The following is a 25,084-nucleotide window of genomic DNA, read 5'->3' as shown; positions in this document are numbered from 1 at the left end:
GACTTGTGGAGCATAAGAAATAACACGGAGGACATGGGGAGATGCGGAGGAGAAGGGAGTTGAGGGAAATCAGAGGGGGATATGAACCATAAGAGACTGTGGACTCTGAGAAACAAACTGGGGGTTTTGGATGGAGGGAAGGGGGGTTTGGGTGACCCTGGTGGTGGCTATTAAGGAGGGCACGTATTGCATGGAGCACCGGGTGTGGTGCATAAACAATCTTGGAACACTGAAAAAATAAAATAAAAACAAAACAAAACACTCTCCTTAAATAAGCCCAGTGAATCTTCATTGAATAAGGAAATGAATTTCATTACTTCCTCTTCATTGAATAGAAGGGTCCATGTAAAATGAGGTATCCCTTCTGGATCTTTCCTTTGACTCATAATACTTTGCATTCTTTGTCCCTTCCTTCTTACTTTGCCCTTTGTATATGTGTGTGTGTGTGTGTGTGTGTGTGTGTGTGTGTGTGTGTGTGAAAACATATGCATATGTTTTAAAATTCAAGACTAAGTAGAGGTGATTTTCCACAAAGGGAAAGTAGTAGCCCAGCAATTCTGTAAGTCAGTGTTCCATCTAGAATTCCATGGGAAAGAGTCATTCCAACCCATGGCAACACAGTGGAGAAAATAATTTTTTAGATGTCTACAAAAAGTTTTCCATTTTCCCAATGTCAATAACAAGCACCAATGGTCTGTCTCTGGGTTCTCCAAAGTTTTGGGGCTGTTATCTGTTTGACCTGTGCTAAGTTATCCTAATATTTGCTATTGAGTGAAAGAGAAGAGTGGCTTCCTAGTCCATTGAGAAAAGATTATTGAAAGATGTCCACAGATTGATGAAATGTGGTCTTAATGCTACCCTGGGACACTCTACTGGAGCCAAATCCTTCTTGTGAGGCATCATGGCTACAAAGAAGGAGCCCTGTTGTGTCCCTGCAGATATTCTGCTAAATGGAGCCCCACAACAAGCCAACTTCAAAAGTGCCAAGGGTTATGGAGTCCAAGATGATAACATGATGGGGACTTTGATGTTAAGAGAAAATGGAGTTTTTAGCAGCCTTTTGGCACATGTGGGGAGTCAGAAAAAAAAAATGAACACATATCACAGAATTATTTTATTCAAGAGTTAAACTCAAAGTGGTGGACACCAAGTGGAAAATCAGTTCATTTGGGTGTGTCTGGAGGAGACAGAAAGAAGACCAGAATTGAGACAGAAGTGATTACTGATCTAACTATCCTGTTTCTGGATAAGCTCACCTCTGGCTTGGATACCACACCACCAAATGCAGGTGTTTTTTTTTTTTTTTTTTTTTTTTTTTTTTGTTTGTTTGTTTGTTTTTACCCCTGGAGAAGATGTCAAGGCAGGGAAGGACTGTTGTCTTCTCCTCTGACCAACCTCATTATGCCATCTTCATACTGTTTGATTGCCTGACCTTGATGATGGCTTTGGGAAAGGTGATATTCTAGGCCCTGCACAGGAACCTTTGGCTTGGTTTGCATCTGCTGGTTCCATGTATGTCTCCTAAAGCAACCCTGTTGATTGCTTCCCACATGTCATTATTGGGGACTCCTCTGCTGTGACCACACAGAAACTGAAGATCTGGGAAGCTGGAGGCAAAGAGCCTCCCAGTCAGGATAAACAATACAGAGAGGAATTAGCTGAAGTTTATGTTAATTCTTCTTTCTACAGATAAACTAAATTTCAACTGGAAAGGCTCTCAGTAGGTCAAAAAAGGAGTATACTGTTTTCATACACATACACACACACACACACACACACACACACGCACCAAACACCACTTTCTTTGGCCATTGACTCAGGTGGGGGTCCAAATGCTCACTGAAAAATTTACATGGTGACTCTCAAGACTACCCTCTGGAGATAATAGTGCCAGTTATCACAGGACTAGTTATAGAGGCTCTTTACTTTGGTTTAAACAACCCTGCAGGAATACAGAAGAGAGCTGGCTCCCTGTTCTAAGGGACCTACAACCAAGTCTGTCAGTGGTATCACTTTTGGCTCTTGAAAAGAAGCAATGTAGCATGAGTCTGTCAGTAGTTATTATAGAATAAATAATATAGTGGCTATTATAGAATAAATAATATTCCTCTTTTTGGAAAACTTATATCTGACCTATTCCCTTTAAGAATTGGAAAAAAAAAAAAAGAATTGGATAAAATATATTTGTTGAATGTATCCTACTTAATGTTGGGACTGAAGCTGAAGGTAGAAGCCTTCTTTATCTTGATGCTTTGCCTCGTGATGCTTGCCCTGATCCCCCGCACCTTGTCTCTGGCTGTTGCTACAGGTCAAAGTGGCATCCTTTGGCTACTCTTCTCTTGACTATCCCTTTAATGATAATGGTGATCTTTTGAGGCTTCAGAACCATTAGGCCTCGGTTTTCATGGACCCAGTAAATAAGTGTTTCTTAGTATGATACACATTCTTGCAGCAAAATGTATTTATAGGCCAAAGCGCTTGTCCCAGCATAAATGGGACACAAGGAAACAGTTGTGAATATGTGGTGTGTTTGGGAGAAGACTTTTTACAAAATGAGGCTGTCTTACTGGGGTCTATGGAGGAATCATCTGACATTAGCATGTATGATAGTTGAGTTCTTCACAGTCACTTACACCAAATTTCCTTTTCAAAAAATATTTTCCAAGCAGTTGTAACAGGTCTCTCTGGACCCCATTTCACATGCCTTCAACTGTCATTGATTTCAGCCTCAGCTGTGGTGGAATGAGCTCAGATCACATCACACCGACAACAACTTAGCTTAAATTCTGCTTGTCTCTCCGCTCTAGGAAGTTCTCAGGACTGAGGGAGAGTGCTAGACTAATCTTTCCCCTCCCAAGGAAAGCTTGAATATGTAAGGTATTTAAAACTCCTGGGGATAGTCCTCAACTAATGAGGGATGTGAGCCAGCTGGATGTGAGTCCTTTGTCCGCCATCTTTCAGGGGGATAATTCCAAGACCTCCAATTGTTTCTCAGGAGGTTCTAGAGGAATCAGTTCTCTAGTCCCCCTTGAAAGCTTTTTCCTCCTTCCACCTTCCTGCTTCAATCTTGTTTCTTGGGCTTATCACTCAGATAAATGATCTGTACCCAAGGATCTTCTTTCAGGGAATCTAAACCAAGATGCCAAGAAATAAGATACTTCATTCGTTTTAAGTAGCCATTGTGGGAATTTGTATTGCTGCTATCCTCCATTGAAGCTGTGGTTTATTATTCTGGTTTTTAATGATCTCTATAATACCTCAGTATTTGCTGTGTAGATTAAGCCAGTATGGAAGCTTTGACTTGAAGTACTGGCTGAAAGAAATGAAAGTGATAGCTAGTGATATGTAATACCATCCATTTGATAATCAGATAATAAATCTTTGAGGAGGAAATGAGGAACAATCCCCTGACTTTGAGAGGAGGTGTCCAGCTCTGGTCCTCATGGTTCCACACTGACAAAGTCAAACATCTCTCTGGCTTTGGTGTCCTCATCTTTTAAAAATCAGATATTGACATAGAAAGTCTCTGTGCTTCTCTAGCTTAGAAGTTCTATAATGTGTACAATTCAAACACCATGGAAAGAACCATTTTTGTCACTGAAGCTCAGCTTCAGTCAGCCCCCACTCTGTGGAAGCCAGAGGGCTCAAGACTGCTGGTCTTTTGTGTACCTCTCTTTGCTGGAATCAAACATCATGCTTCTTTGCTTTCACAGCACATTCTCTGCTAAAATATCTGGTACTTAGTAGGTGCTGTTTTAAAGGGAACTCCTATCATCTTCTCAAAAACTTTTCATGGAACTGTATTAGAAAGAAAACAGCTTTTGATGGACACTCCATCAGTCAAGATGACATGTATCATGTTCATCTGTCACAGAAACGGAAGTGGAGTTAAGTAATTTTTTAACGATCACATTTTTGTGAACAATTTCTATGAAAATGTTTTATGAAATATGAATATGAATATTACCCCATGTTACCTTGTTTTGTAGTTATTCATGTTGTATTTAGTTCTGTTATTGTTAAGTTCTCTTGAATTTAATCATGTTCTAGCCATCTGTATATACCACTAAGTGCTTACCACATAAGACATTTGTCAGCTGCGGCGGGGGCTGGGGGAAGGGAAGAGAAAGATACAAGATTCTGCTACACATAAGAATTAAGACTTATTGGGAAATATGTCTGAGATATTTGAAAAGAACAGCTAGAAAGTAAATTTCAATGTGATAAACAGCTTTCTAATAAATTAGATTGGAAATAATTTTATGTTAAACTTCCCATTAACATATTCATTGATCAAGAAAAATCAGTTGAAGGTCACATTTTAAAAACTGTTTAAGTGACACATCTGTCAAAGTTAAGTATCAGGAAATGCAATTTTCATCACTATAAAAAAGTACCCAAATAATCAGTTCAAAAAACTAATGTAATTCAGAAAGAGAGAAGGCAGAGAAGAGGAAAGACAAAGGAATAGAGGAAGGAAACATGCAGAGAGATCGCAAGCGGTCAAGAGCGGTCAGAGGAGGAGAGAGGACCTGTGGGCTGGTGTGGGTGTTAGACCTAGGTAGGTGGAGACTTTTTTATTGCTGTTACGAGATTTGTTGAGATATAATCCATACACCATAAAATTCACTCTTTCCAAGTGCAGAGTTTGTGTCTTGGTATGCTCATAGTGTTATGCAATCATCACCACTACCTATTTTTAGATTATAAAAGAAACCACATACCCATTAGCAATTATACTCCATTCCCCTCCCTTTCCCCTGACACTCCACCCTACCCTAGATAATCATTATTCTACTTCCTGGTTCTATAGATTTACCATGTTTGAAATTACATAGAAATGAAATCATGTAATACATGGCTCTTATGCTCATTTTTTCACCTAATCCAGTGTTTTTGAGATACACGCATATTGTAGTATCCATCATTCATTCATTTTTATTGCCAAATAATATTCCATTGTACAAATTTACCACATTTTAGTCATCTATTCATCAGTTGATGCCATTTGGATTGTTCCCACTTTTTGGCAGTTATGAATAAAACTGCCATGAACATCCATGGGCAACTTTTTGTGTGGGTATATGTTATCCCTTATCTTGGGTGTATACCCAGGAGTAGAATTGCAGAATCATATGGTAATTCCATGATTAACCATTTGAGGCACTGTTAAACTGTTTTTCAAAGTGACTGTAGATTTTCATCTCATCAACGGTGTGTGAGGGTTCCAATTTCTCCACGTCATTGTCAACATTTCTTATCCATCTTTTTGACTATAGCCATTCCTGTGGGTGTGAAGTGACATGTTATTGTGGTTTGGATTTACATTTCCCTGATGACTAATGTCATGGAGCATCTTTGCATGTGCTTGTTGACTATTTACATATCTTTGGGGAAATGTCTATCCAGACATTTTGTCTATTTTTCAATTGGGTTGTTTATCTTTTTATTACTAATTCATAAGAGTTTTTTCATATATTCTGGAAATAAGTAAAAGTCCCATTTCAGGTATATGATTTGAAAATTATTTCCTATGTTTTTGTGTTTTTTTTTTTTTTTTTACATTTTTGATAGTAACCTTTGAAGCACAAAAGTTTATAGGTTTGTCATAGTCCAGTTTGTTTGTTTTTATTTGTTTATTTTTTAAAAAGATTTTATTTATGTATTTGACACACAGAGAGAGCACAAACAGAGGGAGTGGCAGACAGAGGGAGAGGGAGGAGCAGGGTTCCCTGCCAAGAAGGGCTCCATCCCAGGACCCTGGGATCATGACCTGAATTGAAGGCAGATGCTTAACCATCTGAGCCACTCAGTCACCCCCATTTGTTTTTTATTTTGTTGCTTGAGCTTTGGCATTATATTTGAAAAAGCCATTGCCAAGAGCTTGAGGGTTTAGTCTTATGTTTTTGTCTAAGAATTTCATACTTTAAGCACTTTTATTTAGGTCTATGATTCTTTTTGAGTTAGTTTTTGTATGTATTTTGTGGTAGGGGGTTAACATCATTCTTTTACATGTGGATATCCAGTTGTCCCAGCGCCATTTGTTGAAAAGACTTCTTTCCCCCATTGAATGGTCTTGGCACAATAAAAAAAAGTCAGTTGACTATACAAGGGGTTTATATCTGGACTTTTACTTCTATTCCATTCATCTATGTGTGTGCATTTATACCAGTACCACATATCTTAATTACTGTAGTTTTATAGCAAGATTTGGAATTGGGAGCTGAAAGTCCTCTGACTTTGTTCATCCTTTTCTGTGTTGGGTTTGTTCTGAGTATTTGCAATCTCTTGTAATTCCATATGAATTCAAGTTTTGGCTTTCCTATTTCTGCAAAAAGGCCAGCTGGCATTTGATAGGAATCGCGTTGAATCTGCGTATCAGTTTTTTAGGGGGTAGTGCCATCTTAACAAAGTTGTCTTCCAAGTTTATGATCTGAGATGTCTTTCTACTTGTTTAGGAGTCTTCTTTAATAACATTTTGTAGTTTTATTTACATTTTTTACATCTTTTATGAAATTTATGCATAGGTATTCAATTCTTTTTTTGATGCTATTATAAAAATAATCGTTTTCTTAATTTTATTTTCAGGTGAACATTATTATCAATGAACATTGATAGTGTATAGAAATAGGATTGATCTTTCTATATTGATCTTAAGTCTTGCAACCTTGCTGAACTTATTAGTTTTTTTTTTTTTTTTTAGTGGATTCCTTAATATTTTCTATATATAAGATCATGCCATCTGCAAATAAGATAGTTACTTCTTCCTTTCCAGTCTGGGTGACTTCCCCTTCTCTTGTCTAGTTGTCCTGGGCTAGAATCTCCAGTACAATGTTGAATAGAACTGGTGAGAATGGACATCCCTATCTGGGGCTGGATCTCAAGAGAAAAGCATTCAGTTGTTCATCAGTAAGTATGAGATTAGCTATGGAATTTTTCATGGATGACGTTTATCAGGTTGAAGAAGTTCTTTCCTCTTTCCAGTTTGTTGAGTGTTTTTATTATAATAGGTGTTAGGTTTTGTCAAATACTTTTCATAATTTTTTATTCAGTTAATATAATTATATTTCCTAGGCTAAATCCCACTTGGTTATGATACACAATCCTTTTTATATGTTTCTGGCTACCATTTACTAATGTTTTATTGAGTATTTTTGTGTGTGTCTGTACGGATAAGAGATATTGGCCAGTAGTTTTATTTTCCTGTGATGTCTTTATCTTACTTTAATATCAATATAAATCTGTTCTCAGAGAATGAGCTAGAAATCTTTCCCTCCTCTTTTGCTTACTGGAAACATTTGCCATGAAATTGGTTTTAATTTATTTTTCAGTATTTGGTAGAATTTACTATGAAGCTGTATAGGTCTGGGCTTTTCTTTATGGAAATAGTTTTAGTTACTAATGTAATGTCTTTGTCATGGAGATTTTAAACTTTATGTTTTCTTGAGTTAGTTTCCAGAATTTGTAACATTCTACTAATTTGTCCCTTTCCTCTATACTATCTAACTTGTTGGCATATGGTTGTTCATAGTCCTCTTTACTTCTTACAGTTTATAATGATGACCCCTCTTTCATTCCCTACACCTGCTTTGTCTTGGTTAGTGTAGTTAAAGCTTGCTAATGTTGACCTCTTCAAAGAACCAACTTTGAGTTCCGGTGATTTCCTCTATTGTTATGTTCTTTCTTATTTTGTGTATCCCTGCTGTAAATTTCCCTCTGAGCAGTACTTTCGCAGCAGCATATGAATTTTGGTACGCTATGTTTTTGTTTTCACTCATTTTGAGGTATTTTCTACTTTCCTTATGATTTCTTCTTTGATGTATTTGTTATATAGGAATATATCATTCAATATCCACATATTATTGTAAATTTCCTGAAGTTCCTTCTGTTATTGATTCTAATTTAATTCCATGGTGGTTTTGAAAGCATATTTGGTATGATTTCCATCCTTTAAAATTTATTAAGAATTGTTCTGTGACCTAGCATATGATTTATCTTGGAGAATGTTCTATGTGCACTTGAGAAGGATGCCTGTTCGTGTTCTGTTGTAGGGTGTTCTGTAGATGTCTATTAGATCTAGTGTTGTTTGTGAGTTTTCTATCTGGTTTTTCTGTTCATTACTGGGACTGTGGTATTGAAGTATCTGACTTTTATTATTGAATTATTTATTCCTCCATTTGGTTCTGTCAATTTTGCTTCATATATTTTTGGGTGCTATTGTTAGTTGTATGTCATATGGTCATAATTCTGGTATCCTCCTGATGGATTGATCCTTTACAATTATGGAGCTCCCTCTTTATCTCTAGTAACATTTTTTAGTTTAACATCTGCTTTGCCAGATATAGAAACTCCAGTTTTCTTTTGTGTACTGCTTACATGGTATATCTTTTTTTGACCTATTTACTTTCGACATATCTGTGTTTAGTGAATAGTTTTTGTTTAATGATTTCAATGTTTTTAAGTTATTTATTTATTTATTTATTAAAAAATTTTTTTTAAAGATTTTATTTATTTATTTGACAGACAGATCACAAGTAGGCAGAGAGGCAGGCAGAGAGAGAGGAGGAGGCAGGCTCCCTGCTGAGCAGAGAGCCCTTTGCGGGGCTTGATCTCAGGACCCTGAGATCATGACCTGAACTGAAGGCAGAGGCTTTAACCCACTGAGCCACCCAGGCACCCCTAAGTTTATTTTTTTAGTAAATCATACACTATAAGTCATTCTTTTTCTTTATGTACAGTTCTAGGAATTTTAACATATGTGTAGTTATGTGTAACCATGCCTATGATAGGATAGAAAGAATTACATTATCTCTAGAACTCCCCTCTTGCAAACCTAATTCCTAGCATAGAATGATATTCTCCTTTGTGGTGAGTTCTCATTATACCATCATAGGTTAGGGATTCATATTACATTACAATCATTATCACTATTATTTGACCATGATTTTGCTGATTGTCTTTTTTCTTCAACTCTTCTGAGGCTTTGTGTTGTGCTATGTAATTACCTCAGCACGCAGAGTTAAGGGCAGGTGGGGATTATTTTCTGGGCCACAATATTGATTAGAGTCATTCAAATGTAGAAGATTCTTAGAAGAATTGACATGACATCAAGATGAAGCTGAGGCTTGAGTCTTATTTGAGGGCTAGTATTTTCCACCAACATTGGGAACACTACTATAACATTGTCATATTACCTAATCTGAATGGTAGCCTAGAAATTCCAGGTCTTTGGTGATAGCTGAGCAATTATAAATGCATCCCTAAGTATGCCTGGCATCCTGTCTCATCTTCCTGCTCCCAGTTGACTCTGGAAAGCAAATAGAGTGTAACAATAGAGTCCTGTAATGTTCCTGTGTAGGGCTGACCTTTGCATCCTTGTTAATCCTTGTCCTCTCTTTTCAGAGACAAGAGATTAAAACTGCGTGAAACCCTTTTCTGAGTCACAGGGATAGGCTGCTTTCCCTTTTTGAAAACCCAAAGGATTTAACAGGATTTTCCCCTTCTCAAACACCATCCCCCTTACCCTGACCTTAACAGCTTCCCAACGTTAGGGAAAGGCAGGAAATTTTCCCTGTGGTTTTTCTTTGTGACGACATGATGGGACAGGTTGATCAATGGGGGAAAACCCATGTCAGAACACGCCTTCTGTGTACATTCCCAATATTTGCTATAAGAAGGGCCATCCCAGACCCAGGCTGCTATCAGAACCTAGCATTACTCCCAGAGCACTCGGTACTCAGCACTGAGAAGATTTATTCTTTGAGCTGAAAATGATGTGCAGTAGCAAGAATTTGCTCCTGGCTACTTTGATGTCAGTGCTGCTACTCCACCTCTGCAGCAAGTCAGAAGGTAAGTATCAGTCTTTCTGCTGACACAGGAGGAAGAACTGTTTTCATTCTCCTTGAAACCTTGAGCTCCCCTGGGGGTCCCCAAGGAAAGGGAGCCTGTAAGAAAGTCTTGAGAAGTGATGGGAGTTGTCACTCATTGGTGAGTGAGGAGGGAACGGTTACCGCTGCTGATTACGCTTTTTTTTTCCCCAGCAGATATTTGGGGTGTCTGGGTTCTTAGAGACCCCCAAGCTCCACAACAGGACTAAGGTGTTATTTTGGGGAGTGATATAAATTGTGTTATATTACCAGTGAATGGGGTCATTCTGAAATGTAGGAAACACTCCCAATCTTCCGACTTTTTCATCTCCCACCCAAATAGTTTAAGTTCAAAACTCATTCTTTAGAGACAAATTACGGCGTCTGACTTCTCCATCCTTACATAGCTTTGGGCCCCTTCGTGTCAACTTAGAGATAATTTATCCCTTACCTTACAACAGGTTATAATTTAACCTGGGGGAGTGTCTGAGTATTGCTTTATGACTGTGAGAGTACATCCCTTTTAGCAACAGGTGCATTCCTGAAAATGCACGTGTTGAACTTTTATGACCAAAATATTTCCATAATATCACAATTTCAAAGTGCTTTTGAAGCTCCTATAAATTGCATTTTCCTTTGTAACTTCTTATCATTCCCCTTCTCTCAATGCTCGGAGCTAAGTAATAAATTAAAAGCTCCATATTTATTCATTTTCTGAATGTGGAAGGTTCTATGTAAGAGTTTCTTCAAGTGGGAGATAGTCATATTCTTGAATGATTATAATGAACTTAAATGAAACACTATCAGTTTGTGTTTCTCACTAAAGATATTCCTTTTGTTAGAAGTCACAGGCTTCTAAACTGTATTATTAAACCAAAATCACCCAGCAAATAAGTTCCTTCCCTCTTTTTTTTTTTTTTTTAAGAGAGCTGGAAACTACATTAAGTCATATTTCAAAGACATTGCAACTGTTTCTCTAAATAGTTTCTTTACCATATACAACTACAACTTTGAGTAGTTCCATAATACCAACTACAGAATAAACTCAATCATGTTTACTCAATACCTTTAATTTCTTTTCAGCAGCAAGCAACTTTGATTGCTGTCTTCGATATACAGAACATATCCTTCATCCAAAATATATTGTGGGCTTCACACAGCAATTGGCCAATGAAGCTTGTGACATCAATGCTGTCATGTAAGTTATTCAATTGTGTCAGGAGTATGTGGGAATTTCAAATTAAAAAAAATTTTTTTTTTGCCTTTCTGGAATTTCAGAAATAACTAATGTGGCAATGCTATGTTTGTTTTGATAGTACATATGTATTCCAAAGTTTAAATAGGACTAGAATAAGGCAGAAGTTTAGTATTTCTTTTTTTCTTTTTTTCTTTTTTTAAAGAACAGAGTTGAGGGTCAAATCACTTTTTTTTAAAATTTTTTTTTCTTAAAGATTTTATTTATTTATTTGACAGAGAGAAATCACAAGTAGATGGAGAGGCAGGCAGAGAGAGAGAGGGAAGCAGGCTCTCTGCTGAGCAGAGAGCCCGATGCGGGACTCGATCCCAGGACTCTGAGATCATGACCTGAGCCGAAGGCAGCGGCTTAACCCCACTGAGCCACCCAGGCGCCCCTCAAATCACTTTTTAAGATACATTTATAAACTACTTACATGCCATCTCAGGAAAACATGGGAGACATAAATTTTAAAATGAGCATCTTCTACCAGAGAATGGTTGGGGCTGTAAGTAAAAACTCAAGAGTTATTATGCTTTCACATGTAATAATCTTGATACATATAGGATATTATACTTCAGAGTGGTATAGGTTATTGGTTGGATATACACGTATTTTGTGTAACCACCAGCATTTTTTTTTGTTGTTTCACCTCTGAAACAAATAAAATGCTAAATGGGTAGAGCAGTCCATTGGAATACAAAATTTCTATTGCATGTTCTGTGAAATAGCAATTCAAAACTCTTTAAGCACAAATCAAATTTTCTGTGTTTTTTTTTAAGCTTTTACACAAAGAAAAAATTGGCTGTGTGTGCAGATCCAAAGAGGAACTGGGTGAAAAAGGCTGTGCAAATCCTCAGGTATGGGATATTTACTATCAGACTCTCTTCAAATGTCGGGGCAAAGGTCATGTGCAGAGTGGTGGATCATAGGCTTGCTGGGACCTTTTAACCTAAACACTATAGCAATTTATTTATTTAGTTTATTTTTAAAGATTTATTTATTTATTTTAGAGAGAAAAGAATGGGGGGAGGAGAGAGAATCTTGAGCCCGGAGCCCAATGCGGGGCTTGATCTTACCACCCTGAAATCACGACCTGAGCAGAACTCCAGAGTTGGTTGCTTAACCAACTGAGCCACCCCAGTGCCCCAGCAGCATAGAATTTTAAAGGGGAAATTTGAGTTGGACCATGAAAACAAAAATTCATTTTTTCCACTTACACATCATTTTTATCTTTTTTTAAATTCAGTGATTTTTCCATGATGTATAAGAGTCTCCTATGCATTAGATAGGTGCTAGCAGCTTGACTTTTTTTTTTGCAAAGATGACTCCTATGTATATAATTCACAAACTACATGACATTTTGTTAAAAACTGAAAAATAAAGAGTCAAAAAGAGATCAATGGTTGTGATTTACAGTGGTGTTACATTTTATTTTATCAATATGAACAGAAGTCACCTAACACAAAGGCGCCATAGACACTGAATTTAAAGACGCAACCCAAGCATTGAGTCTTGTATCTGTCATTAGCTAGCTGAGTTATGTTGGGCAAGGCCCTTCCTCTCTGAACCTTGATTTCTCCCTCTAGACTCTTGAGCTGCTGACATCCTGAGATGAGATTAGGAAACAAGAGGCAATCTTTAGGTACAAAATCTATTCCTCCCAGCCAGTCACCCTGTCATTTAGTTTTTTCTTCTTTTTCTCTTTACAGCCACAGAGTCAAGAAGATGTAAAACAGATGCTCTCTGGAATGGAATTGGACAGAGCCTATGAACAAAAAGAATCTAGCAGGAGTTGGCTGTTGAGAGTGTAGCACATACCTGATTTGTGCTTCATTGGACTTGTCCAATTAATGAAGTTGATACATATTGCATCACAGTTTGCTTTGTTAAGCATCACATTAGAACCAAACTCTATTTTATTTTATTTATATATATATATATATATATATATATATCTATATGTGTCTTTTTGTGTGTGTTTTTACTATTTAATACTAATTTTCTATAAGCTATTTGGTTTAATACGAGGTATAATGTTATGTTCAGAGAAATGAGGTTATATGGACTTTCTTGTAAGCAGCAAGCTCTTTGTAAAAAACTATTTAACATTTTTCTTCTACATTGTTTTGTTTCCAGAACTGTTGTAATTATCCTGTAAAAAAGAAAAATTATGATAAAAATAAATATTGAAAATTAAAGAATGAACTAAAATTGTTTGTTAATAGAGTTATATAGCACTTCTAAGATATAAATTAAAAATTTAAAAAATATTTAAGGGGATAGTAAATCTAAAAATTGGAGGGGAGGGTCATATTTCTCCATTCACTTCTGTCTGGTTGTTCCCCTTTCCCTGTTCCTCATGGTCCTGGTTTTTATTCTATATGATTTATAATGGAAAGGGTCTTTTTTTTTTTTTTTTTTAGATTCAAAGTCATCCAAACCAAAAATTAGAAAATCCATAGCTCCATTAGAAATCCATGGTTACATGCTTATCAATATAAAACTTTTCAAAATAAAGAGTACCTATATACTTTGTGACTTCAGGGACATAATAGCCACAGAGAAAATGTCTTCAGAAATTCTTTTGTCCATCCATCATGGTCACTAGCAAGGGACCTAGGAATGGGCATCTCAGCACAGAAACATTATTCTATTTCATAAGTCCTCTGGAGTCATCCTTAAGCAGTTTCCAAAAAGAAAATGACAAAGCAGAGGGTTCTAGGAACTGATTGCCTCACTAAGTGGAGGAGATACTTGAGGTATGTGAAACTTAGCAAGAACCCAGACAAAAGATGAAAGGGTCCTCAACCAAGGGAGTCACGATCACAGTGTTCAAGTAGCAAAGTCTGTAACTTGAAACAGCACTCAGGACTGTCTGTCTTAGACTCCAAAGACCATGAAGGATCATTGGAGGCAGGCACACTGATGATATGATGCCAAATCCAGACACACAAACCCATAAAGCAGGGCAATGGTGGGTCATTGGTACAGAGCCAAGAGCTGCAAATGGCCCATTTAGCCTGGAAGTTGTCTCTCTGCCCAGGAGTAAGAACACTGAGTCATCAGGGAAAGTATGCTCAATATCCTGTTTGTTTATTCATCAAACATGGGTTTAGTACCTATTATGTGCCAGGTACTGAGCCAAGTGAAGCTTGCAATACCAAGAGATAAGGTCAGGACGTGGTCTTTGCTCCCAGATAATTAGGGCTGAGCAGTGAGGTTAGAGGGGGGGGACAAGAAAATCAGCTCTTACCACACATGGTGTAAGCACTTGGATAACGAGAGTCACAGAGTTCTGTAGGTCATCAGCAGTGAGGGCTTCCAGAAGGGAAGAACTTTTGGTTGAATCATATTAAATAGCCAGTATTCGATGTTCTTGAACTATAGGGGTCGCAATTATGTATGGTTCCATATTTGAGGTGAGGTTTAAGTGGCCAGTAGGAGCCACCCAGTTGGAGAAGCAGGAAATGTTTGGAAATATCTAGGGACATATTTTAGTTCTCATAATGTCTGAAGGTGGGATACTATGGGTATTTAGTGGGTGGGAGGCAGGGATGCCAATCTATTGGAATGCACAGGATAGCCCTGCACAATGAAGAATTGCCCCATCCAAAATGTCAACCATGCCACCAATTTGGCAAACTGGATGAAGTGGAAAGTATGTAAGGAGTGAGGATGGGGTGGAGTAAGTTACAGGTGAAGTGAAACTGTTACCTCAACCAAGTCTAGTGGTTTGAACTTGAACATGGGAACACTGGGGAACTTGTGAAAAAGTCCAAGCAGGGGGAAAGGGATGTGGGGAAGAAAATAGAAGTAGATGTAGCAGGGAGACCAGCAGCAAGTAAGGTGAAAAATGATGGGAATTCAGTGAAAATCAGAGTAGAAGGACAGATATATAAATAAATCTTTTTTTCCCCAATTATATTATACTTTATTTTATTTTTTCAGTGTTCCAAGATTCATTGTTTATGCACCAAACCCAGTCCTCCATGCAATACGTGCCCTCCTTAATACCCACCACCAGGCTCACCCAACCGCCCACCACCCTCCCTTCCAAAACCCTCGATTCGTTTCTCAGAGTCCACAGTCTTTCATGGTTGATCTCCCCCTCAAATTTCTTTAAAAAAAAAAATCCAAAAAGCAAAAGCAGAGAATCATACAAAGACCACCCCCTACCTTGCACCCAGCTTCATTCACACAGCTTCAGCCAACCAATGCCATCTTGTTCCACCTATAACACCCACCTCATTTCTTCCCATTTATATACCCCCTGAGTGACTTTGAAGCAATTCCCACATACCAAAGTACTCGGTCTATAATATTTAATTAAAATGCAAGAACACTTTCATTATCACAGATTTAAATTGATTCCCTAATATCACCAAATAACCACTGTTAAAATATCCCTGTTTGAAAAAAAAATCCAGTTTATTTCCCCCAAGAGTTTTTTTTTTAAATTTATTTATATATATATTTGCAGTTGAATTTGTTTGAATGAAAATCCAGATAAGGTCTAGACATTGCATTTGTTTGCTTTGTTTCTTTTTACTTCTAATGTATATTTCTTAACCCCTCACATTTGCGATTTATGTTTTGGAGAAATAAGGACCTGTATTCTGTAGTTTCTCATCTTCTGGGTCTTGCTGAATTTGCATTTGTATGCTGAGATTTTGTCTGTTCCCTAACTCTGAGTTACAAATAGAGGCTGCATTGAAGCTTCATTTGAGGAAGGGACGTTTTACAAGTGACATTGTGCCACCTTGGCATAAAGTTGCCTAAACTGTTATCAGCAACAGATATAGAGGGGGAGACTGTGGGCTTGGGCCCAAGCCTTCAAAGAATGTGAAGAATTGATTAAGACCTTCACCTGACAGCTGGAGGGTGGTGTGTATGGGCTAATGACATGCACGTATTTCAAAGAGGGTGATGGGGAAGGGGGCAGTAGGAATAGAGAAGCTCCATCGTTGAAGCATGGGAAGGCTATTTTCCATCTGCTTCTGACCTTGTGCTTGTTTTGAGAAGGCCCTAGGGGCAGTGATATTCTTGCCATAGACTCAGGTTTCAAGTGAGGAAAGGAGCTAGGGGAGGGAAAGATGGAAGGACAGAAAATAGTTGCCAGAAGAAGCCAAAGGGTGACATCACGGAGATGAGCTGGAGGCACTTAAGAGTACTGGAGTGGGAACATGAGATGTGTGAGAAAGGACAGATGAATGCAAGGGTTTAGGCTGGGGTCCCCGTCATGACATCAGTAATATCTAAGCCTCTGTGCTAGTATCACCTGCTAAGATCACTGATGTATTATCTCATTTAAACACAATGTATGTCCTATTTTTGTGTCCATTTTGAGGATAGAGAAACTGAGGGTCAAAGGAATTAAGGATTTACCCAGTGTCATACAGTCTTGTGAAATACTGTGGAATCAGTTGATCTCACATTCTGCCCAGACATTAAGGCATAAAGGTGTTTCTGTGTGAGTGAAGACACATATGTGGTATTTGATGCTTCTTCTTCTTCTTCTTCTTTTTTTTTTTTTTTTAAGAGTTATTTATTTATTTTGGAGGGCAGAGGGAAAGGGAGAGGACGTTCTCAAGCAGTGATATGGGACTTGATTTTCCAACCCTGAGATCAAGACATGAGCCAAAATCAGGAGTCCAATGCTCAATTGCCTGAGCCACTCAGGCACCCATGCCCTGCCCCCCGGGAGTGTGTTTGACAGTTTTTAAAGCTGTGCTTTTTCTTTCTTATTAGACAGTTCTTTGTCATCATTCCAGCGACTTCCTGGCTTCCACATGGTAGGTGTGATCTCTGGTTCAGAAGCTGTGTTTCACTACTTGAAGGAATTCCATTTCTTAGATCTCCACCCTCAAGGTTCCCTGGGCAGAGTTTGCCCTCACCACCTGCATCTTCCTGCCACCACCACACCACTCGGCTGGGCTCTGGACCTTGTCTGGGCCTGCCTCGGCCTGCCTCACTCCCTCCTTCAGTCTACAAATCAGCTTGACAAAGTTCAGATGTGAAACCTGCCTGCTCGTGAGGTGAGTCAGCCCAGGTGGCAATGTCAGCACAGTGAAGAATTGTTTTCCACTTTACAACAAAGTGGGGTAAAAATATTGTCTCCTAAAAACCAAACTAGAAACCTCCAACGACATGGAGTGACCAGGATTGGCCGGGCTGCCCCCTCTCTGAGCGTGGCTGCCTCTCTTTTTGCTCCCTAATTCCATTTTCTGACACCTGCTTTGCTTTAATCTCATGCATGCCTCGAATTTCTTGGTTCCTACCTTTTCTTTCAATCTGTCAGTAGGTTTCAATTCTTGGCCCGACCAACCAAAACCTCTGATGGGTCAGTCCCCTTTCTGGCCACCTGATCTAGGTTGGTCTTCCTACTTATTTCATAGCAGCATATAAGTTGTTGGGGCTTCTGTTTTTGCATTTCTAAAGTGGGTAATTCTGGCACCTGCCCTATAGGGTTCTTATAAGGATTAAATGAATTTATACTTGGAACCATTCTCAGCACCTCATAGACACCTACATATTATCATTCCTGCCACTGGCACTAACTGTAAATATTTATTCGTTTATGTACCAGTTAGCTGGTTTCTTGAGCATCTTTTGCTATTGTAATAGATGCTCATTATTTCACAGATTTCCTTCTACTTGCTCACTTCTGCATCTCCAACACCTAAAACAGTGACTGCCTAGAGGGGATTCTCAATAAATATTCTAGTGAAATTATAATACTAATCAGACATGTGTTCACGGGACGTGTGCATATAGACAAAGAAAATCTGCAAGAAGAGAAATATATTTATTGTATGATCTTGTGTGATAAAATATATATATATGCATATTCATAGAAGAAAATGAAAAGAGAAACACCAATCTGATTATTTTTCTTAATTCTAGGCTTTGAAATAAGGGATAAATTTTGTTTTTTTCTTAACATTTCTTTTTATATTTGAAAAATTCTCCACCAGGAAATATCTGGACTTACTTAAAAATAGAAATAGATACATTATTTTATGTCATACTTGTTAAGAGTAGAAGTTTCTAGAGATTCTGCTTTATTAGGTCCTGAGTGAGGTCCAAGAATCTCTATTTCTACAAGTGCCCAGTGGATTCTCACTATCGAGTGAATTTGGTTCCTGGAAAAACTCCATGAGGGAATGGATCTGTGGAGGTTAGGGTCAGCCCAGAGAACTATCTTTTTTTTTTTTTTTTTTTTTAAGATTTATTTATTTATTAGAGAGAGAAAGAGAGGAGGCGCATGCAGGGGGAGGGGCAGAGGAAGAGGGAGAGAGAATTCTAGGCAGACTCTATGCTGAGCACAGAGCCTGATATGGGGCTCAATGAGCTGAAACAGAGTCAGTTACTCAACCAACTGCGCCATCCAGACACCCCTGGAGGAGGTCTATTTTCAAAGGGTCTCTAAACTGGGAGGTTGATTAAGGAAAAGTTGATAAAAGCAAGAAAATTTTTGTTTTCTTCCCTAAGGGCTGGCCTTATTCATCTGAAGGAAATGAGTGAGCTTTATCTCCCTACACAGTGGGATCAGGTCACTCCCTGCTTCGAGGTGGTACCCTGTGGGGCATGTGTGCCACATTGGACCTGTCTACCATGGGGAACCTGGATTGCATGATCAGCAGGAGGTGAGACTGGCAATGGAGCCCGGGTCAGGTTGGTCCCCAAACCCACACCATTAGAGCTACCAAAGAGAATGAGACCATCAGATTATTGGTAGCATTCCAAGCATATGTATCATATCCAGAAAACTAGGACCCTGTTCACACTCTATCCCAGAGCTCAGCAGAGTGCCTGTCACATTCTAGGTTCCCAGGAAATACCTGTCAAGTCAATAAGTGATTATGAATCATTTCATAATTTACAACATACTCATTTACAACACTATAAATCTGTGATTTTCTTTAATGTTGAGTCTTTAATTTTCAGAGAATTCAATGCAGTTGATACCCAAAAGAGGGATAAGAAATGACAAAGAATTTGGGCACCTCTGTGGTCTTCCTCTGTCCTCAGCTCTTCTGGTGACCTCCATGTCAGTATCAGAGTCGGAATATTGGAAGCAGACAAGTGTCCATTTTCAGTTATTTCAAAGGCTCTCAAAGGTGATGTGGGAGACTTGCTCCTCCGCCTTTACTATTAATTTAAGTTCATTGTACACATACCCATGATCACGTGTCTTTTTAAAAAATCACTGATTTCTGCAATGTTTCTGCTTTTTGTTTTGCTCTGTTTTCTTGTCCATCTTCAGTCAACTCTCCAACTGCTTAGGTTGGAGCTGGATCCACAGAAGACAAGTTTAGTATCTCAAGGTGAGACCCCAGGAAAAACTAAAGAATGATTCCGTAGGGAAGTGGATATAAATTGTCATTTAATTGAAAAGAGGCCTGAATGAATTGCTCTTTGCTTAAGGTCACAACTGAGTAAAAGATGAAAGTAAAGGCCTCTGAGGTCACTTTCTAAAAAATGTCATTATTTTTAAGTTGTGCCTTCCACTCTAGGTCCCTGTTTTAAAATAATCATCTTTAGGGGCACCTGGGTGGCTTATTCAGTCAAGCTTCTGCCTTCAGCTCAGGTCATGTTCCCAGAGTCCTGGGATGGAGTCCTGTGGAGGGTTCCTTGCTCAGTGGGGTGTCTGTTTCTCTCTTTCCTTCTACTGCTCTGCCCCTCCTCCTGTACTCCCCCCAACCCTCGCTAATGATCTCTCTCTCTAGAAAATTTAAAAAAAAACTTAAAAAAAAAAAAGAAAAATAGTAATCTTTAAGATTGCTTCTAATCTTATATCTTGTAATCCCATGAATCTGTAATGGATTACTTTTGAGATCCTGTTTTGGTATATTAACAATATCTGAAATGTGCTTTCAGCTAACAAAAATATTTTTTAGGAGCTTGGTAGTGTATCATATACAATTATTAAATTTACTTTACATTCTGAGGAGCACCTTGCTGGCTCAGTCAGTAAAACATATGACTCTTGACCTTGCCGTTGTGAGTTCAAGCCCTATGTTTATTTAAAAGTAAATTTTTTTTTAAAGTTTACATTCTGTAAAGTAAAATGTGGATTTGTAAGTCACAGTTTAACCTGAGCATTTCTTTTATTGCATGGTTTTGAAAGAAGTTATTTCATTCTTTCTGCAAAGCTAGCTGTTCCTAACAGAGAGAGTTCCTGCTAGGCTGATAAACTCCTGAAGAGAATAATGTAATCCATAGGACAGGAAACTTTGGAAATACCAAAATGTTAGCATGGGGGTTCTTGGAATAGCTGGAACATTGACCTCATGATGTCTATAAGCCTTTACACCTTAAAATCCTACATACCTGGCCCTGGATTTCCATGTTAGGCAGGTTGCGTCATGATTACCTGGAGAGATTTAAAAAATAGATTGTAGGCTCTTTCTAGAGAGATTCTTACACTATGGGGTGGAGTCTGGGAATCTTTTTTTTTTGCTCTCAAGTGTACAATGTGGTTTGATGTTCCAGATTTTGGAATTCCTGCCCAAAGGTAAATTCCTGTTATTTCAAAATATCTTGTATTTTAGGGTGCATATTTCTCAGATCCAGAAAACTTTATCAGTCCGCATTCAGTGTGGATAAAAACCACTACAAGTATTTTGATCAAAAAAAGTTGTAATACAGGAAATCAGGTCTTAGAACATTATTGGAAGGGCAGACAGAAATGCATTCCAAGTTGGGTCTCCAGGAATAAATTGAGAGCCAGAAGGAATTGACCCACCATGAGATTCGAGAACATCAATTGAAGTCACCTGCTGCTGGTAAAGTGGACCTTTAGACTATCTAGAACATGGAAAGTAGGCACCCAGGGCTGCAATCCAGGTAACAGGAAGCCTCACCAAGGAGCACCAGTAACTTGTTACCCTTGAAGCTAGAGATGGATGTGGAATGCTAGCAGAGGCTCGCAAACCTCATGATTTCATCACTTTGCGGGAGAATACAAACCAGAAAAGGGCAATGTGAAAGTGAACCTGGCTTAGTTCTACATTCCAAATCTTGACCTACTACATCTATTAGGTTGATCCTGTCACACCCAGCATACTAGCTGTAAGGGCTTTGGAAAATGTGGCTTTAGCTTTCCAGCCTCTCTGATTATGAGAAGGAGGGTAGAGGGGAGGCTGAGGGGGTCCATCTCCAACAGCCAGCATACCCGAAAAACACATGGCTTGTACGGAGACCATTTCTGTAATGTAGAGCGAGGTCGCTGGTCTAACCATCATGGGGAATATAGATGGGAAGATGTCAGGAGGCGTGGAAGGGAACTTGGGATTTGACTCTGAACCGCTGAAGGGTGAATAACAACATTTGATTTTTTTTGGCTGCAGGGGAGTAGGATAGGGTAGTGGAGAGCAGGACCAGATGCCAGGGACACTGTGTTGCTCACTGTGGTTGGAATCATGGGCTTTGTTGAGCATATTCAATAATATCATTTTAAATATATTTGGTTTGATACTATCTTATTTTAAATTATACTCTCTATTATGAGTTTTAAAAGATGATTTCATTCATTACAATTCCTTCCTTTTGTTAACATTTTTATTATAAAAATTTTCAGATATACAGAAAAATTGAAAGGCTAGTAGGAACACCATGTACTGAATAACGAGTTTTGACACCTACAAACATTTTGCCATATTGTTCTCTTGCTCTGTTTCGATCTCTGTCTTCTCTCTCTTTCTCTGAATTATTGATTTGAATTATTCAATGGAAGTTGCAGATACTATGCTCTTCGTACCATAAGAATTTAACAGGCATCTCCTAAAACAGTGAAATTCCCCTCCCTCATCAATAGGTCAATTAGCACCCCTAAAAAATTAGCAATCATTTTATAATATATCTAATGTCTAGTCCGTATTATACTTCCACCAAATTGTGCTCCACAGATTTTTTTTTTTTGGCTGTTTTTTTCTTTCAAATTAGTTTCCAACAAAGATTCACACGTTGTGCTTGCTGACATATCTTCCGACCAAGTATTTATGTCAGACCTGCTCCATTTATTTTTTTTAAATCATATTGTTTGAAGGATTGTTTCATAAAATGGCACATTCTGCATTTGACGATTGCTTCTTTTAATTTCACTGTCTTTTTAAATTCTCTGTCCTCCATATTCCCTTTAGATCAGGAGTGAAGTCTAAGAGCTGATCAGATTCAGGTAAAATTTTCTGCCCTGATTTCATAGGTGAGGTTAATGTCACGTGCTTCCCTTCACAATGCACACAATGCCAGTTAGTCCACAATTAGTGATGCTAATTTGGTCACTTGGCTCAGATGGTGACAGACATCTCTCTCTTATAAAGGAGGTATCTCTTTGTAAAGAGTAGGCAGTTTGTGAAGTGACACTTCTGATTCATGTCATGTCAGTATCCCCAGTGTAATTTACAGAGTAGTTTTACATCCAGTGATGATCCTTCATGAATTATTTCTTTGGTGGTTGTAATTCTCCCATTATTCCTTCTATATTTTTGGCTGGAATTCCTCTGTGAAGAAGAGCTATTCCTCATCACTTTGGGAAGATTTTCCTAAAAAGGTATTAATATCCAGAATAATGTTTTGGTATGATAGATAACTGTCAGTAGTGTGGATGTTTATTTATTCAATGTGTCTCAATCATTTAGTATTTTTGGATCCCATAGTACTAAAATTTGGCCCCTGTGTGTTTTATATGCACCCACTGATCTTTGAACATTCCCTACTTTCAGCACAAGATGTCCCAGGCATTTTTTGCACTTTCTCTCCCTCAAAACTGGAATCTGCTATTTCTCCAAGAAATCATAGTTAAGTCTGGGCATATAGGAGGAGTCTATAGAAAGCACGATCTTTGTTCTAAGGTACTGATTGTCACGAGGTGCCCTGCTTTGAACATCTCCCAGGGGAAAAGAACCAGGGAATATATTTCTAAAAATATATGAGTTCCCATTGAGATTTTCAATTAAGTATTACATTTTGCCATTGTAATTAATATTACAGAGTTTTTACTTAACTTCTTGGATTTTAGTTTTGGTCTCTCTTTTTGCATTGTCACTCTTGGCTCCTGATAATGACAGCATATTTACTTGCTTTATCTTACAGTGTATATGAAATAGTTTCAAAATAGTAGCAGTGTTGTTATTAACAATAAAACCAATAAATGAAATTTGTATTGTTTTTAGGTCTATATAGAATATATCCTACTAAGTTTACATAGACTGCTATGTTCAAAATCACTTCAAATAAATATTTTCTTCTGTGTTGTTATCAATTTGACAATTAAGTGCATTGTTTCCTCTTCCCTTTTTTTTTGATTTCTTTCTCAAACATTTTATTATAAGGTTCTTCAAACACGTAGAAAAGTTGAAACAATTGTACCGTGAACACCCATATACCCACTAACTAGATATCATGATTGACATTTAACACTATTTGTCCATCTCCATCCATTAATCTGACATATTTTGATGCATTTAAAATAACTTGCAGGCATTAGTACACTCCACTCCCAACCATTTCAGTCTGCATATCAAGAACTATGGTTTGATATTTGTTTCCACTACTCCAATTCTTTAAGCCAACTTACATAAAACAAAATGCACAAATCTTAGGGGTGCCTGGGGTGGCTCAGTGGGTTAAGCCTCTGCTTTGGCTCAGGTCATGGTCTCAGGGTCCTGGGATTGAGCCCCTCATCGGGCTCTCTGCTCGACAGGGAGCCTGCTTCCCCCACTCTCTGCCTGCCTCTCTGCCTACTTGTGATCTCTCTCTCTCTGTCAAATAAAAAAAAAATCTTTTTAAAAAATGCACAAATCTTAAATGTATCATTCCATGGGTTTTGACAAATGGATATGTTTAAAGAATCTAAACTGTGATCAAGTTGTATTCTCTTCTGTGTTTAATTTGTTTTACTTTGAAAAGTTTTGAGATTCTTCCATATTGAAGTATGTATTAATACTGTATTTATTTTTTTATTACTGAGTAATATTCCTTTGTATAGATACACCACATTTTGTTCATTCAATTTCCCTATTGGTGGACATCTAAGCTGTTCCCGGTGTGGAGTTTTTTACAAAGCTTCTATGAATATTCTTGTAAAGTTTTTTCGTGGGCATACATTTTCATTTATCTTGGATAAGATAAGTAGGAGTGGAATTCTGGATCAGAGGCTAAATGTTTATAAACTTTATAAGAAACTACCATATTTTTTTCTGAAATGGTTGTAACATTTTAAAATGCCACCAACCATGTAGGAGACTTCCACAACCTTGTCAGTCTTTAATGTTGTTATAAGTTATTCCAGTAATTGTGCAGTGGATTTTGTTATCCTGGTATAGTTTCATATTTTGAGTTTGTAAATATTATGATCTTATCTTGATTTTTAAAAAAGATTTTATTTATTATTTGTTTGACAGACAGAGATCACAAGCAGGTAGAGAGGCAGGCAGAGAGAGAGAGGGGGAAGCAGGCTCCCTGCGGAGTAGAGAGCCCAATGCGGGGCTCTATCCCAGGACCCTGAAATCATGACCTGAACTGAAGGCAGAGGCTTAACCCACTGAGCCACGCAGGGGCCCCCTTATCCTGATTTTTTAAAAGGTTTTATTTTTTTATTAATTTTGGGGCTTCAGTATCAATTCATCACAGAAACTAAAGTCTGTGTGTGATGTTAGGTATTACTTAATTTAACACCTTTTAAAAGTATAGAAAATGAGGAGTAGGGAGCTTGTCCAAGTATATACCAAGAAGCTTCTAGAATGTGTACTATGAGATTTCCATCCCAGTGCTTTCTTTTCTGCAATGCCCCTCCCATTTGACCATGTGCTTTCCCCCTTAGTGATGACATCACCTTCTTGCAAAAAGTTGCTTGTTCTTGACTTTAAGAAAACAGTCTGGTTTAAGAAAACAGTATGGTTGGCCATGAGGACAAACGTGATCATTTTGCGTTACGCTTTGATCTCTTTTTTGTTCCATTGACTCTTAACTATAATCC

General features: G+C 38.0%; 1 protein-coding gene across 2 annotated transcripts; it reads left to right on the top strand.

Annotated features, from left to right (window-relative positions):
- Positions 1–9,688: 9,688 nt before the first annotated feature.
- CCL20 (C-C motif chemokine ligand 20) lies at positions 9,689–13,335 on the top strand. Of its 2 annotated transcripts, none has more exons than XM_059168982.1 (4): positions 9,689–9,849; positions 10,953–11,064; positions 11,883–11,960; positions 12,813–13,335. In XM_059168982.1, exons 1-4 carry the CDS (start codon positions 9,771–9,773, stop codon positions 12,832–12,834), a joined length of 291 nt encoding a protein of 96 aa, XP_059024965.1. In that variant the 5' UTR covers positions 9,689–9,770; the 3' UTR covers positions 12,835–13,335. The 2 variants fall into 2 exon arrangements, with proteins under 2 accessions (XP_059024965.1, XP_059024964.1); XM_059168981.1 differs by having other exon boundaries at positions 10,950–11,064.
- Positions 13,336–25,084: the final 11,749 nt, after the last annotated feature.

Source organism: Mustela lutreola, chromosome 3 (assembly GCF_030435805.1).
Source record: "Mustela lutreola isolate mMusLut2 chromosome 3, mMusLut2.pri, whole genome shotgun sequence".
NCBI lineage: Eukaryota > Metazoa > Chordata > Mammalia > Carnivora > Mustelidae > Mustela > Mustela lutreola.
Note: the sequence above shows the minus strand (reverse complement) of the source record. Positions and strands in the feature narration are given on the sequence as shown.